General features: G+C 43.5%; 1 protein-coding gene across 2 annotated transcripts in view; it reads right to left on the bottom strand.

Annotated features, from left to right (window-relative positions):
* Window positions 1-15525, bottom strand: part of FANCC (FA complementation group C) — a 1034531-nt gene that overhangs the window by 297597 nt on the left and 721409 nt on the right. Inside the window, exon 10 of one of the 2 annotated variants that reach the window (XM_085632903.1) lies at window positions 13912-14011. In XM_085632903.1, coding sequence (XP_085489029.1) covers window positions 13912-14011 — 100 coding nt within the window. The remainder of the gene's footprint in view (window positions 1-13911; window positions 14012-15525) is intronic. The other variant, XM_085632904.1, reaches the window with a different exon arrangement.

Below are 15525 nucleotides of genomic sequence, written 5' to 3'. Positions count from 1 at the left end.
CCATCAATGCACCCTATTACATGTGGGAACTGTGCCTTTTGGTATAAATCAAGCTTTGTCTTCTGCAGTTCCGCCTGTGTGCTGGGGAAGCGTATGTAGTGATGCATTCTCTGCATCATGGCATCCAAGAAGGAGTTGAAGAAATGGGACAGGCAACTCTGTGACACACCACCTGCCACAGCTATCACCCCCTGGTAACTTCCTGATGCAAGTAGGTGCAGGCTACAGAGCACCTGAACATGTGTTGGTATGGCATGCGCCCTTGGTGTCTGATGCTCCAGGAGTGGGTGCAGGTCCCGTATCAGTTCTAGGATGGTTTGGGGGTGTAGCCTGTACCTCTCATGTATTTCAGCCTCAGTAATTTGGAACAGTGTCACACGCAGTCTGTACACGCGCTCCTCCAGTCTCCAGATCCTCAGTCCTGCTGCTCGCAAACGTAGCCGCCTTGCTATCACGTAGAGGGCCGCCATTGTGTTCACATTGTTGCATTTTGGGGCTTTTATATGCAGTGCACCTGATTACCACCTGCTTTGAGTCAGTGGTAATTAGCGACTCTTAAATACAGAAAATTCGAAAATTATCGATTTTTGGTACATCGCATTTGCGTTTATTTAAGGATTTATTATTTACCGATTCAGTATTTAGGGGTTTTGGTGTCTGCTAATCGCTAAATAAGGAATCGGTAACTGGTTTCCCTTATTTTTACCGATTCCTTATTTGCGATGGCATTCGGTATGCCCTACTTCGCACATGGCTAAATACCGGTCGGTAACGCAGATATTTAACGAATTTCGGCGTTACCGACCGGTATTTAGCCACCTACATCTGGCCCTAAGTCTATTATTTCTTGTTATGTATGTAATGATTGCAATTTTGTTGTTTACAACAAAAAAAACAAGAAAAATATATTAATAAATACATTGAAATATTTTCTTTGCTGTTTTCTATTTTGTGGTTTCAATTTTTTTAAATCGAAGATCACAACAACCTCGCCCTGAAAAAATGTAAGGCAAGGAATTTCAAAATTTAAGAAGCATATCACACACTTAGTTCATTTAGTTCTGTAATCTGAAAATCAATAAACAGATTTATATTTTAAAGAAAAAAGAAGCATATCACAGATCTCGAACCAACCAGATACATTAGTATTGACTAAAGACAGAGAGGTCTTCGCCGGGACTGTCCCGTTTTTCCATCAGCTGTCGAGGCAGATTTCGGCAAATATGGCTCATGTCCCAGTTTTTTAGAGGGGGGTCGACTGAAACCAGAAAGAGGCACTTTTTGGGTGTACTTAAGCTGTGCTAGTTAGCAGCTGTTATAAGTAAGCAATTTGATTAACAGGTATGATGCTGGTTTTAGAACTTACATTTTATTTATTTTCTTAGTGCCTCTTATGCTGATAAGAGTTGTCATTCTGTGCTGCCCCGTTGATGTAAAATTGTAGTCCTTCTTCTATTTTTGCAAAATGTCCCGGTTTTTGGTTCTCAAAATCTGGTCACCCTACAAATGTAGCCACACCAGACGACGTATTTAGTGAACATTTATTATAAGCTATGCAGAGGGATCCGCAGACTGGGCAGCTGTGTCTTGATTCAAATGGAGATTGAAACTGCAACTTTCTTTTGTCTTAAAAACAGAAAACACTGGGATGAAGAAAGCCGCCAGCTCTGAAGCGGTGAATGAGATCCTACGGAGTTTTGTCGCTCTCAGGAGAGGAGTGGGTGATTCCCTCTGATGCCCAAGGCTATCACAGAGAGCTGGAGCTGCTATGAGGGATGAAAACCTGACGTTTGCTGGTCCACCAGGAAGACGGTACACTTATCCACCAGGTGCACAGCTTTTATTAGGTTTTTACTCCTGTTAGCACAGGCAGGTGACGTGTGATCCTCATAAAGAAGCCATGTTTAGGGAAGAGAGGAGACAAGTGGTGACAAAAGAAGAGAGGAGACTAGACGAGACATGAGGAGTTTGGCCTCTGCCATAAAATTGAGGATTTAATGTCATGTTTCCCCGACTGGAGTGGGGCGAAGTTATACAGGGACATCTTAAGGATTTTGGGGGCCCTGGGCCAAACATATTTTGGGGGCCCCTTTTCAGAACAGCTTTGAATTTATGATCCAATTTGAGTTCCTGTTTCCCACGCAGTTTTCACTTGCTCAGCTGCGTTAGCGATCCAGTTTGCATCATAGGCATTAGCCTGTATATTCCCGCTGCAAACGGACGCACACAGCTGACAGTGGTAGGATTTAGTGTATCCTGCCCTGCTACCAGGTTTTTAATACTTTTTAAATTGTATATGTGTGGCTGAATTACTCTGTGCTTTTTAACAATTTCTCCTACCTACGCGCACTTGCACTTTACTTGATTCTGCTTGCCTACACCTCCTTAGCTGCTCCGATTCGCAACTCGCTTTTCCTCCAGTCCTGGTCCGCCACGGCTTATACGCAGATTGTGCGGAGGGCTAGGGCTACTATCGGGCTCCTCACTTCCGCCCACGCAGTTTCCGCTTCCTCAGCTTCCTCAGCTGCGTTAGTGATCCAGTTTGCATCACAGGCATTAGCCTATATATTCCCGATGCAAACAGACAAGCCCGTCTGCGCCCGTCAGCTTCGCGGAGGCGTCCGGTGCCAGCCGTGCTGCCCAGTTCCCCTCCGGTGAGTTTCTTCCACTATATTACAATAGGGAAAACTGCTTAGCCTTAGGCGGCTACCATTATGTCAGTGTACAGCGGCTGATACGAGCTTGGAGGTAGCCTTTCGATGCAATAAGTGCAACTGGTCTCTCCTCCAGCCCAGGAAACTCGCACCCAAGATCCTTCCATGCAACAATAAGTGTAAAAACAATAAGAAAACAGAGGACTTAAAGGCCACCCTTTTAAATTGTTGCTCTATGCAAAAGCATGAACCACACATTTATGACCTACTTTTAGACGAGCAGCCTGATCTTTTATTTCTCACTGAGACCTGGCTGTCTGAAGCCTCCAACCCTACTATCACCTCGGCCATCCCTACGGGTTATAAAATCCTTTGGAGGGACAGACTGAGTGGGAAGGGGGGGCGGTGTCACCATAATTTACAATAAAAAACTAGACTGCTCTCCCATCCCAATGGAAAACATCGAGGGTGCAGAGTCCTTAGGCTTCCGCTGTACCTTATCCCCAATCATAGCATAGCTGGTTTTCTGATTTACAGACCTCTCAGTGCAATTGGAAATTTTGTTACTACGCTTAATACAGCCACCACCTCCCTGGACTTAAAGTACAACAACTGCCTTATTCTGGGAGATTTCAATATACATATGGACAATGGAAAAGACCCTCCAACGACCTAGAGATAGCCTACTGGTTGAATCTCTTAGATTTAAACATAGAGAGGTACTTCTAGCAAGGAAAAAAGAATTGCAGGAAATAGCCTGGTAAAAACTGACTCAAGCGGCGGAGATAAGGGATAGTAAGTTATTTTTGGGACACTGTTAAATCGTCTTTTTTAAAGGATGATTCCCTTCCTGACTTCCTGGCATGTCACCTGTGAGTCATGGGTGGCGCACTTCACTAGTATCTTTAATCCTCCTGTAGCCGGATCGGTGCCCACTCTAAAAAGGGGCCAGTTGATAAATCCATTGTTACCTCTGGATATTAAAGGTGAAGGTACCAGCACAATGGACATGATACTCCGGAAGCTGGAAGTGGTCCACGACCTAGCGAAATCTACCAAGCTTAACACGGATCTTCCTAGTGGGACTCTTCAGCTCACTGACTCCCTCCCTTTGTCCTCCCTGACCCTTGCCTTTAGTGGATCCTGTCTTTTTCTGGATCGCTAATTTATCCGGGTATTGTAGGTGTTATCTTTCTGTAATTAATGCGATTTTCTTTTGCCGTTTGTTCCCCCTCTGTTGACCTGCCAGTTCCGACCCTCCTCCTAGCCCCCTGTCCCTTGTTGCCTTTGACTAAGCACTCCTTCTCCCCTTGTTGGGGAAAGATCTATTATTCTTACTCTGGAGTCTCAGTAAACCCTCTGAGAGAGTCCACAGCGTCAAGGGAACCACGCACAGCTGAGGCATGGTATGGCACCCCTTACCAAAGCACTCCCTCCCCCCTTGTTGGGGAAGGATCCAGTAGGTAGACCTTGGAGTCTTAGAGGCCCCTCTGAGAGAGTCAACTGCGTAAAACACCCTCCCCCCCTCTTTTCATGTTCTCTATCACCCTCCCCTACCGCTTTCCCTCTTTCATTCTTTGTCTACTTCCTCTGCTCCTATCCCCTCCCACCTTAATCTCTCCCCTTGCCTACAGCGCGCCCTAGCCCCCTGTCCCTTGTGCCCTTTAACTAAGCACTCCTTCTCCCCTTGTTGGGGAAATATCCAACTACTTATACTCGGGAGTCTCAGTGATCCCTCTGAGAGAGTCCACAGCGCTAAGGGAGCCACTCACAGTTGAGGCATGGTAGGGCGCCCCTTGCCAAAGCACTCCCTCTCCCCTTTTTGGGGAAGGATCCAGTAGGTAGGCCTTGGAGTCTCAGAGACTTCTCTTAGAGAGTCCACTGTTCAAAGGGAGCCTCTCGCATCTGAGTTAGGGGAAGGATACCACTTCCCCTGGGTTCACAGCTTACTGGATTTTGGACGCAGATTTTACCCGTCTACCGGTTTGTGCCCCCGTCAACCTACCCCCTCTTCTTTCATGCTGTGTCTCTCACCCTCCCCCTCCTCTTTCCCTCCTTCATTCGCTGTCTACTTCCCCATCTCCTACCCCCTCCCCCCTGAATCGCTCCCCTTGCCTGCTTTTTCCCTTACGCATATGCCCTTATTGTATGTCTCGACTGAACATGTAACTATGTAGCTATGCTCTAATAACTGTGTAACCTTTGTAACGATTTAACCTGCAACTATGGTCTGATACTCATGTAAAGCGCTCTGATACTTCCGGGTCTAGCCAACGCTATATAAAACCTTTCAAATAAATACATAAATACCTTGCAGAAAGTGGTTTGGGCACTGAATGAAAGCAAAGGGGGGAAAGCACCGGGCCTGGATGGGGTACCAGGGGATGTTTTTAAGCAAAATGTTAGTTTATGGGCACCAATTTTAACTAGAGTTTTTAATATGGCTGCAGAATTAACTCCTCCTCTTACTTGGGGTGCATCTATCATAGCTCATATTCATAAATAGGGCAATAAATCAGACCCCAAAAATTACAGACCAATTTCATTGTCAGACTCGTCTGTTAAAGTGATGAGCAAGGTATTACTGAAAAGATTAGAAGAATGGGCTTGGGACTGTTCAATTCTCTCACCTGCGCGGTTTGGTTTCCGGAAAACCCTAGGGTCTATCGAGCAATGCGTGAATCTTGACCTGCTTATAGGCAAGTATACTCGTGCCAAAGGTGTAAGATTATATCTTTGTTTCGCTGACTTGAGCAGCGTTTTTGATCTAATAGATCACCTCACTCTTTGGACTACCTTGCTTGGTATGGGTGCCCCTAGACCACATGTCTTCAGACTGTGGGGCGCGCCCCACTGGGGGTTCGTGACTGCATTCCAAGGGGAGTGCAACTGCGTCTGCAAGGAAGGAATTGTAAACGAAGATGGCCTGGAAGCAGCAACGTTTAGCCGTCGCGTTCTCAGGCTGTCTTCTTTTATATGCAGAAGTTAAACTGCATAAAAAGTTTGCAACTGTAATCTTGATGTTTCCCGGGGCACAATCAGTGAGTTGGGCTCATGGCTAAACACAGTATGCCAATAACTATGTAATTTTTTCAGCTTCGGATAATTGCATATAAAAAAAAACACATACACACAATAAATGAAAAAACAAAGCAAATGAAACAAATGTTTCGAAAATATACTGTCATACGTTATAAACCTCAGTTAGCTAAAGCAATAACTGCAGATTTCTGTTTTACCAGAGAGTCGCCGATTTGAATCCTGGTTTTCACAATGGGAAATAGTAACAAGTGTATTTATAGAGCTACAACTTCCATGCCTGTGGTAAAAAGCACTCTGACTCCAACAGTTAGAGCATATATTAGCTCCTCAGCAGCTTTTGTGTGTGTTGCTTAACCAGTTGCATAGGATCCAGCGTCATGAGGCCAATTAAAGCCAGGCTCACCGGAATTATGCGGCAGGGGAGGACCAAATTATGTGGCAGGGTTGACTAAATGATGTGTCAAGAAAAGGAAAGTTGTGTGATGTTATACAGCACATTTTGTCATACATTTATTTTGTTATTTTGTCATTTTTACATTTGGTAAATACTATCTGGGCATAGGTTTCACGTCATTAATACCGGTTTAATACCCAAATATAGCAAAAAGCATACTAGTCAAGCTTTGAAAAGGACATTTCATATAGAGATGAGAGCACCTTTGCTGCAAAAAGGTGGGAGCAACACGCTGGAGCTCTTTTTTTCTGAAAGGGAGGAGTTGTAGCCTAATGGCGAGAGCTGCCTACTTTGGAACCTAGTTCAGGTCCTCATGTCAGCGCAACTCAAATCACTTAATCGTCCAATGCCTAAAATAAAAAAAATATATGATGAATGAATATGAACTAGTGTTTGTGTAATGTATATGGTGCTTTTGTAAAGTTTTCCAATGCCCTTGGGCCAGGTCCTCCCTCCAAAAACCAAAAAAGGGATGGATAACCTGATTCAAGATTGGAGTGATGGCCATGGTCGGTAAGTTGTGAAAGAGGCAGAGAAGGGTAGACTTCTACTTAGGGCCTCAGCTATCATTAGTGCAGTAAGTGCAGTAGCATTGGAGCCCAGGAGTGCGAGGGGCCCACAATAACCATATTATGGAGAGAACAGTTTTTAGTCAATTTCTGTTATTGTTTGATGATTTTCCCTATTATATGTTTCACATTTATTGTGGATTATGAGCCACAAAAAAAAGTATCCATGATATGATCTCAAAAGCTCTGCCTCTGCGCTCAGCCCTGCATCTCCTGTTTTCCGATCCTTGCCATAAAGTTTTGCAGGGGCACCCTGACTCCAAAACATTTCGCTTTGGGGGGCTCCGAGCAAAAAAGTTTGAAGACCACTGCTCTAGACGAATTGTGAGCTTCCTGGCCAGACTGTACGAGAATTTGGTAAGCAATTATGGTTCTCAATTGGAGAACTGTGGGCCATTGTGTGCAGACATCCGTACTTTGAGAAGCAGAATGCATGAGTCGTGTAACAACTCTGAAACTCTAACAGATATAAGTGGGGGAAGAAAAAAATCGATTGAGGAATACAAATTGATGAAAGAAAACTTAGAAGGTCTTCTATGGTCTTGCGTATCAACAACTTTTGGAAAAAGCTTGGCTTCCTCGCGCATTGGGCCCCAGGACAAATACATATTGAAACTATGCATTTGCTAAGGAACTTGCCTTGGAAATATAGGCAGATCTTGCCGAGAATAAGGGAGGATTCTTTCGCTTATAATGAGACTATATGAATAGCTGTCATTTGTCAATTTTCCATAAATCCTTTGACCCTGTCCCCTGGTTGCTGTGATATTGATGTGGGTATCTGGAAAGGTCCTGATGAAGGTGGTCTAACTACTCTTCATATACCGCCGAAATGCGTGTTGACCTTATGCTGAGCCTTGTGCTCTGAACATACAAATCTATTTGGTTGTGGAGGTTTTCTGCGTCACACATAACCTCTACCTTGTTCAGATGCTGGTTGTATGAAGTTTGTGAGAGTATATATGTGTTCGAATGGCTGTGATATGGATGTATTTATTGAAGTTAGTCCAGGGGTTGTTTCTCTATTAAATGGATTTGTGCATGTGAAATTTTATATAATTATTGTGGTGATTTTGTTTTTTGTATGAATTTTCATAATCAGTTTTTTCTATTTGAATGAAAGAAAGATATACATAAAAAGAAAAAGAAAAGTGAAATGTTATAAAATATATAAAGCAATGAAATAATAAAAGTAATGAAAATGTAAATGTCAAGTGTCACTGTTGTGATTATATGCATGAGATAGCTCAAGAGAGAGCAAGTCCTTGATGTAAGGAATAGATAGGCTATGAGGGAGCATATTTAGTGGTCTTTGGTTCTGTCCCCTCTTCTCCCTAACCTGAAAGTATAACCTTTAAAGGGGGTCCCCTATAGTGCAACGGTTCTCTGGGAGAATGCACTAATAATTTTGCAGTTAAACATGGCATTCGACAAGGTTGTGTTTTAGCCCCTATTTCATTTTCTTTATTTATTAATGGGGTGGATCAGACTTTGCAAACTGCCCATGCTGATGTCCCACAAGTGGATGGGCGCCCCATTCCGGTACTACAGTACGCAGATGATGCGGTCCTGCCGGCCAGGACCCCTCTGGGGTTTCAATGTCTAATTGATGCTTTTGCGGATTTTATTCATGCACGGAAACTGGTCATTAACAAAAGTAAAACTTACACAATGGTATGTGGGTCCACGGTCGATCATTCCTTTTGGATAAATTACCAGTGGCTTCTGTTGATTCATTTTGTTACTTGGGCATTACCCTCTCTGATAATGGCTCCTGGACTCGTGAACTCATTAATGTTAAGAGTAAAATGGACAGAAGTACACATGGCATTTTTAGATTTTCTGATAAGCTGGGCTCCAGACCAGTTAAGGAGATGACTGAAATTTATAAGGCAAGGGTTTTAGCCATTGCAACATATGGGGCTGGTGTATGGGGTTATTTTAATAGTAAAGTTTTGCAGACTAAGGAAAATGGTTTCCTAAAACGCTTACTTTGTCTGCTTACCTCGGCTTCATCTGAGATTCTTCACAGAGAAGTCGGACTACAGTACCTCACAGATGTAGTCGCATCACGCCCCATATTGCTTTGGCATTCTCTGTGGTCCAAAGACGAAACCAGCTGTACCAAAGCAAATATCCGAGACAGTCTTAAATTGGACAACGCCATCATGATCCCTTGGCTAAGCTATATTAATTCTGTGTATAGCAAAATGTTTAATATGTCAATCCAGACTAACCCCCTTCAAGTTTTATCACTTAGTAAATTGTCCATCAGAAAAACTTATATATGAATATTAGGAGGTAAACCCGGCTAGTTAGTGAGAATAAGAAACCATCAGTTATGTTTTATCTAACGCTTAACCAAGTAGAGGGCTTCCAGGATTAGCTGACCTATATACACAATCCCATGCATCGTTTTGTCCTAGTTAGACTAAGATTGGGTATTGTCCATCATTTGGTTGCTTTTCCCATAATGAAAACCTGTCCCTCAAACACGTTTCCGTGCCCATGCGATGGACAAAGTAAACAGAGCACAGTGCACTTTATGTTGTTTTGCAAATTTTATACTGGTTTCAGAATTTACTACCTTAAACCACTTTTGCTCGAATTTGTTGGTGGATCACATCTTGCTGCAGCAAAATTTTTGTCCGAGCTCAGCGATGCTAGGGTCTGTTTTAACATGGCGCTTTTTATTATAAATGCACTTAATATACGTAAAAGCATAATTATTCCCATGGAGCGCTGAATTCTTGATGATTTGATGTAATTGTACTATCTTTTTAATGACCTTTTATGAGTTTCTAGGTTATGAACTACTCGCGATGTACTATATTTTATGTACACCTTTATGGTTGTTTCTACACACCGAATAAAGTTTAATGAAATGAAATGACCCTCAAACAATTTCCTTATTGGAGATGCTGCAGGCCTACAACATGTTTCCATCTCATTCTTCGCCCACCCATGAAAGCGGGCCATACCCTAGACCAAATCTTTCACAACTTTGACATATCAGTAAGCCTACCTCTTCCCATTACCTGGTCTGACCACCTCTTATTAAAATTCATCATTCTCAACTCTGCCATAGCCCCTCGCGCTAACGCAGGGCAGAGGGTCCCTAATTACAGGACGTTCCATAAAATATCCATCCCGATGTTAGCAGACTCCCTCGGTCGTTCCTCACCAGAGCTGTCTTGCTGCTCCGACTCGGACGCCCTCTCAATAGATTCATGGCTCCGAACCAACATTGGTGCAGCGGTACCGGTAGTTTCCCGCTCCTCAAATAGGTTGGTCCCACCAGCTCCATGGTTTAACGATTCCCTCAGATCTAGCAAAAGAAATTGTAGAAAAATGGAACAGAAATGGCGTAAATCTTATCTACCGGAGGCCAGGAAGGTGTATAAAGACACCTTAAAAGCTCATTACATTCTTGTGAAGGCAGCCAAGAAAAACTTCTTTAAAACCAAGATAGAAAATGCCCAAAATAAGAGTAAGGAAATCTTTAGCATAGTTAAATCCTTTACCGCACCAAAAGCCGGTACAAAGGAAGGACCATGCACGGAAGTATGGTCTAAGCAAATAGCTCAATTCTTCCACAAAAAGATCTCCGTGATCCAACAAGCCTTCACTAACATCTCAGAGGAAGAACTGACCTTCTACCTCTTGGATCTTCCATCTTACTAGCTTTCCCTGAGTTTCAGCTTGAAGAGTCACTGACCCTTCTCCAAAGCATTACGTCCGACTCTCCTACCGACCTATGTCCAGTGAATATCCTGAACCTATTAGCTCCCACCATAAACCCCATGGTAAACCAGTTCTTTAATGCTTCCCTCTCCTCAGGTAACATGCCAAATTTGTGGAAGAATGCTAAGATTATCCCACTGATAAAAAAAGCTAACACCAGACCGACGGACCCTGCCAACTACAGGCCAATCTCCCTTCTTCCGGCCCTCTCCTAAGTATTAGAGAAGCATGTAAACAAGGCCCTCCAAAAACACATTGAAGATGGGAAGCTCCTTCCTGAGTCCCAATCCGGTTTTAAGGCAAACTACAGTACGGAGTCCGCTCTGATGGAAGTGATTGAATTTGTCAAAGGTAAGCTGGACCAGGCAGGCAAGGCTGTTCTGATACTGCTCGATCTGTTGGCTTAAGATCAATCAGCTGAAGTGCAATCCTGACAAAACTGAAGTTGTTTTCTTTGGTAATATTATATTAACTCCCTTCCCACGGACCACCTGAATTCCAACAACAGGCTTGACCCTTCCCAAAATGGCTTTCGCCCTGGCCACAGCACAGAGTCGGCGCTCTTGGCGGTGACAGAACATCTTTGGACAGCTTTGGATGCTGGGCAGAAGTCGGCACTGATCCTTCTGGATCTCAGTGCTGCGTTTGATTCAGTGTCCCACGCCATTCTGTTGCGACGCCTGGAGAAGGTTGGAATTGTTGGTTCAGCCCTGAAGTGGCTGGCCTCATTCCTTGCTGATAGGATGTTTCAGGTGATAGCTCCGCTGTATACCTCTGGCATCTTTCCCATCAAGCAAGGGGTGCCACAGGGCTCTTCCCTGTGCCCTCTGCTTTTCAATCTATATGTACAACCTCTGGCCGCAGTAGCCAAGAGCAGAGGGCTGACCATGGTCTCTTATGCCGACGACACATATTTGGTGGTGGCTCTCTCGAGCTACTCTAAGCAGGATGCTTTTAAATTTCAATACTATCTTGGGGTAGTCGCCGAGTGGATGACCGCCAACTGTCTCCAACTTAATGCCAACAAGTCAGAGGTGTTGTTGATAGGAAAAGACCATGGTCTATGGAATGAGCTCTGGTGGCCCAAGAGCCTAGGCACTGCCTCCTCCCCCAAGCATGCAGTGAAGAACTTAGGGGTTTGGATGGATGCTTCCCTCAACTTCCAGACTCAAACGAAAAAGGTGGCGGGAACCTGCTTTGGGTTGTTGCGAGGACTCAAACCCATTCTGGGCTTCATTGATGCCCCCACCAGGCAAATTATAATCCGGGCCTTGATTATGTCAAGACTTGATTACGCTAGCTCACTGTATCTGGGAGCAAACAAGACAGAAATACATAGGCTACAGAGAGTTCAGAATGCGGCCGCAAAATCTCTCCTCGGTCTGCACAGAGCCTGATCAGTGACAAACGCTATTTGCCGTCTCCACTGGCTGCCTGTGGCTAGGCGGATTGAGTTCAAGGCTCTCTCTATAGCCATTAAAGTTCTGAAATTTGCCTCTCCTAATATTTTGACCGACTTGCTTCTACCTTATGTTCCCTCCTGCCAGCTCCACTCCATGGGACAACACCTGGTGGTGGTCCCCCGGGTTAGGAGGGTTTGTGCCGGAGGTCGTTCTTTTCGGAACAGAGTGGCCATCCTTTGGAACACGCTGCCGGCCCACATGTGGGGGCTCCATAATTACCTCGAATTTAGGAAAGCCATCAAAACCTTTCTCTTTCCCACTTCGTAGGCCTCCTTGGGCCCTCCCTGATCTTGGTCACCTCATTGCTGTCAGTGCCGGGACGCCTCTTTGCTGGGGCAGCTGTCACGCTTTATAAACCCACTAACATAACATAAAATAATCCAGAAACGCCTGACTGGAGCTCTTGGTGGCCAAAAGATCTGCCTGCACCACATTATACCTGCACCAGGTACAATGTATGCAGGGTGGGTTTTCCCCCGCAAAAAGCCTTATAGAAATGGCACATTGAAATCTTTGAGAACTCAGTGCAACACTTCCAGGACGCCATTGCGTCAATATCTTACACCTGCCTCACAGCAGGCGTAAGACTGATGCAGGCCCTTTCACATGGGGCTTGCCACATGTGAAAGGACACATTGCTGGACTTGCGTCTATTTTCAGACACACCCCAGCAATGCATCACTTTTGCGCCTACAGATATGTCAGAAATACTGACGTATCTGTAACTCCTTGCGACATGATGCATCATACAGTAAATATGACGCATCCATCATGTCGCAAGGAGGGCGCACTAAGAAGTGACGCATCCCTGTTTTCACACAGCGATGCATCACTTCTCATAAATTAGGCCCTAAATGTGTTTACATCTAATATTCAGGGATAGTTATGTGTGTTTTCAATATTGTAACACAGCAGCAGCTCACCAATATTACTGCAAATAAACTCTGTGACGCCCTCCCATTTCTTATATGTTAGGCCTTGTTTTGATTTAAAATAAACTTTTTTTATGTATATTTCATGAAACAAACACAACATTTCTCTGCAAAATGGCTGTACTAGACTCACACATCAGGTACATAAAAAATAAATTAAAGGAAAACAGTATTTAAAATAATCTGTTTAAGAAATATTCAAGGTCATTAGGGCAAAACTCTGGAGAACGGAGCTGACTCTGTAAGGGGGCCCCTTGAAAGGCTGGGGCCCTGGGCCAGAGCCCACTTTGCCCCTGCATTAAAACGTCTCTGAAGTTATAGAATTTGGATGGCTATGGGGAGATACCTGGGCCAGAATGAGCATTTAGAATTTTTCAAGCCGCAGACATTGGCTTCACCTCTGCAGAGCTGAAAGGCCAGCCTTCTTTTCATACTGTAGGAAAGGGGATTGAAGTCGAGGTCTCTGGGTATTGTGCAAACTAACTTGATATCTTGCAAATCCAGAAGTCGCTGAGCACTGAAGAGATAATGTGTTGATCCCACCTGCTGTTGGTTGGGGCCATTACCCAGCAAAGGCTACACAGCAGAGCAGTTTAAGGTTGGAAACCAACCACAGAAACATTTCAGCAAAGGTCAGTTTTGATATGTTAGTTCAGCTAATAAAACTCAGCAAACGTTTTAAGATAATTTAGGCAGATAATGAGCCGTTGAAAACAAAATCACAGGAAGCGCTGAGCGACTAGCATTCTGAAAAACATTTGCACATTTTCACAAGCCTACCTCATTTATGACCGATCTGAAAAGTGCTGACAGCGGCGAAAGTGTAATTAAATATTCTTATTGCAAAAACAGACATTCAGCAACTGATTAAGCCCAGGACAGGTGAACTTTTTCCATATACTTCATTGTTATCTAAATCGTTACCAAATGCCTCGTTCAAATTCATCAATTTCAATATTCTGGAATTATGCACAACAGAGTCCCTTTTGTTTTTGCTAATATTCTTAATGCAGTGTTAGACCAGTATACCTAAATATAATTTGCTTCACTCACCCTTACCGTATTCTTTTGGTGTGACTGGACAAAACTTCGAGTAAACAGTCGAATTATTGCTAAAACTTTTGAAGAGCCATCCGTGTCCAGAAGCGCATTTCTAAACAAGAACAAGTTTCACAGTTAAAAAAACACTTTCATATTCGCCAATCAAGAGTTAAAGACCGAATGTTACTTAAAGTTACAGCTTCAGCAGAGTACTCTATAGAGGAAACAGCAAAGCCGAGAACAGATTAATGGCCAACATTGATTACTAGTCCATTACTAGCCCATGCATAGAGGCTCCATTCTTGTGCAATTCCCTGTGAGAGCATCAAGCTGTAATCAATCACTCAAGCTTGAACCTGAAACATTAGCTTGTAAATACAGCAGCAGGAGCGCTATTCATCACAGTTTTAGCAAAACGGTGCCCCCAACACTTCTAAATGGATAAAATGGCCGGAGATATATGGTTCACCATTAATCATACACGCACAGCTCATTCACCTGTACAATCAGACCTCCATGTTGTTTTTTTAGCTTCAAATGTGCTTAAGACATTGGCCACATCTTAAGATGCCACGTCCTACTTCCAAGGGTAGACAACAGCCCTTCTATAGTCAGGGTTTAGAAAGGTCATGGCAAATCATGCATCATGGTATACATAGCTCTGCCCTGAAGCTATGTTCATAGACACTGCCCCGCAATGAGGATATCAATTTTGAGCTACGTTGTGTCATCCAGCATGAAGATAGGTGCTGTTAAGGGGAGAACACACCCCATATAAATTAGTACAATTACCCCATATTTAATCGTAGAGGTCTCACCAGGCATTGGGGGAGATCATCTTTAACCCAGATGTATCACTTGAAATGAAGGTCTCCTGCAGGCTGATAATGGCACCAGTGGTGCTGGAACAACTGGGGCGGGAGTGATGCTGCCAAAGGTACATCACTGAAGTCGTAGGGATTGGGAAAATTCCGAGCGTCACACGAAACAAATGTATTTAGCAGGACAGTAGTAAGGGTGTGGTATGCAGCTGGTGGTGCTTTTTGTAGAACACAGTTGTAAATATATTACTATAGCAGTAGCGCACAATTATTTACAGACAGCACATTTTCCACTGAAATGGCCACTACATTTGCTCAGATGTACAGATTTTTACTGATAAGAATGCACGAAAGATAATGTGTGAAAATTGGATTACAGGAGATAAGTATGCCTTGATTTATTCTGATCCTATTGAAATCTTTGTTTCAATAACATCAGAATAAATCATTCTAAAAATCTAATAAAATTACAAAATAAATGTGCTTCATTTCCGCTTTCCATCAGCTGATATAGTCTGGTCTGAAACATTTGTACAGTTAATTTACAGGCATTTCAATTTTATTATGTGTTAGAGAAAATGACATCTACTTCACCCCTGCAAGATTGCGACATAGTTCACGTTACAAAATCATCTTGCTTAGCAGCTACAGAGAGTAACACCAGTTTCCATGTTAAAAGAATGAACAGCCATTTACTGAAAGTTATTGCCTGACATTTGGCCTACACAGCAAATGTACCAGATAAAAATAAAATTCAAAGGCATCTTTATTGATCATTCAGTTTCTGAACTCCAGCATGGTTTAA

Source organism: Triturus cristatus, chromosome 2_1 (assembly GCF_964204655.1).
Source record: "Triturus cristatus chromosome 2_1, aTriCri1.1, whole genome shotgun sequence".
NCBI classification, from domain to species: domain Eukaryota; kingdom Metazoa; phylum Chordata; class Amphibia; order Caudata; family Salamandridae; genus Triturus; species Triturus cristatus.
This window is presented reverse-complemented; position numbering and strand designations above follow the sequence as displayed.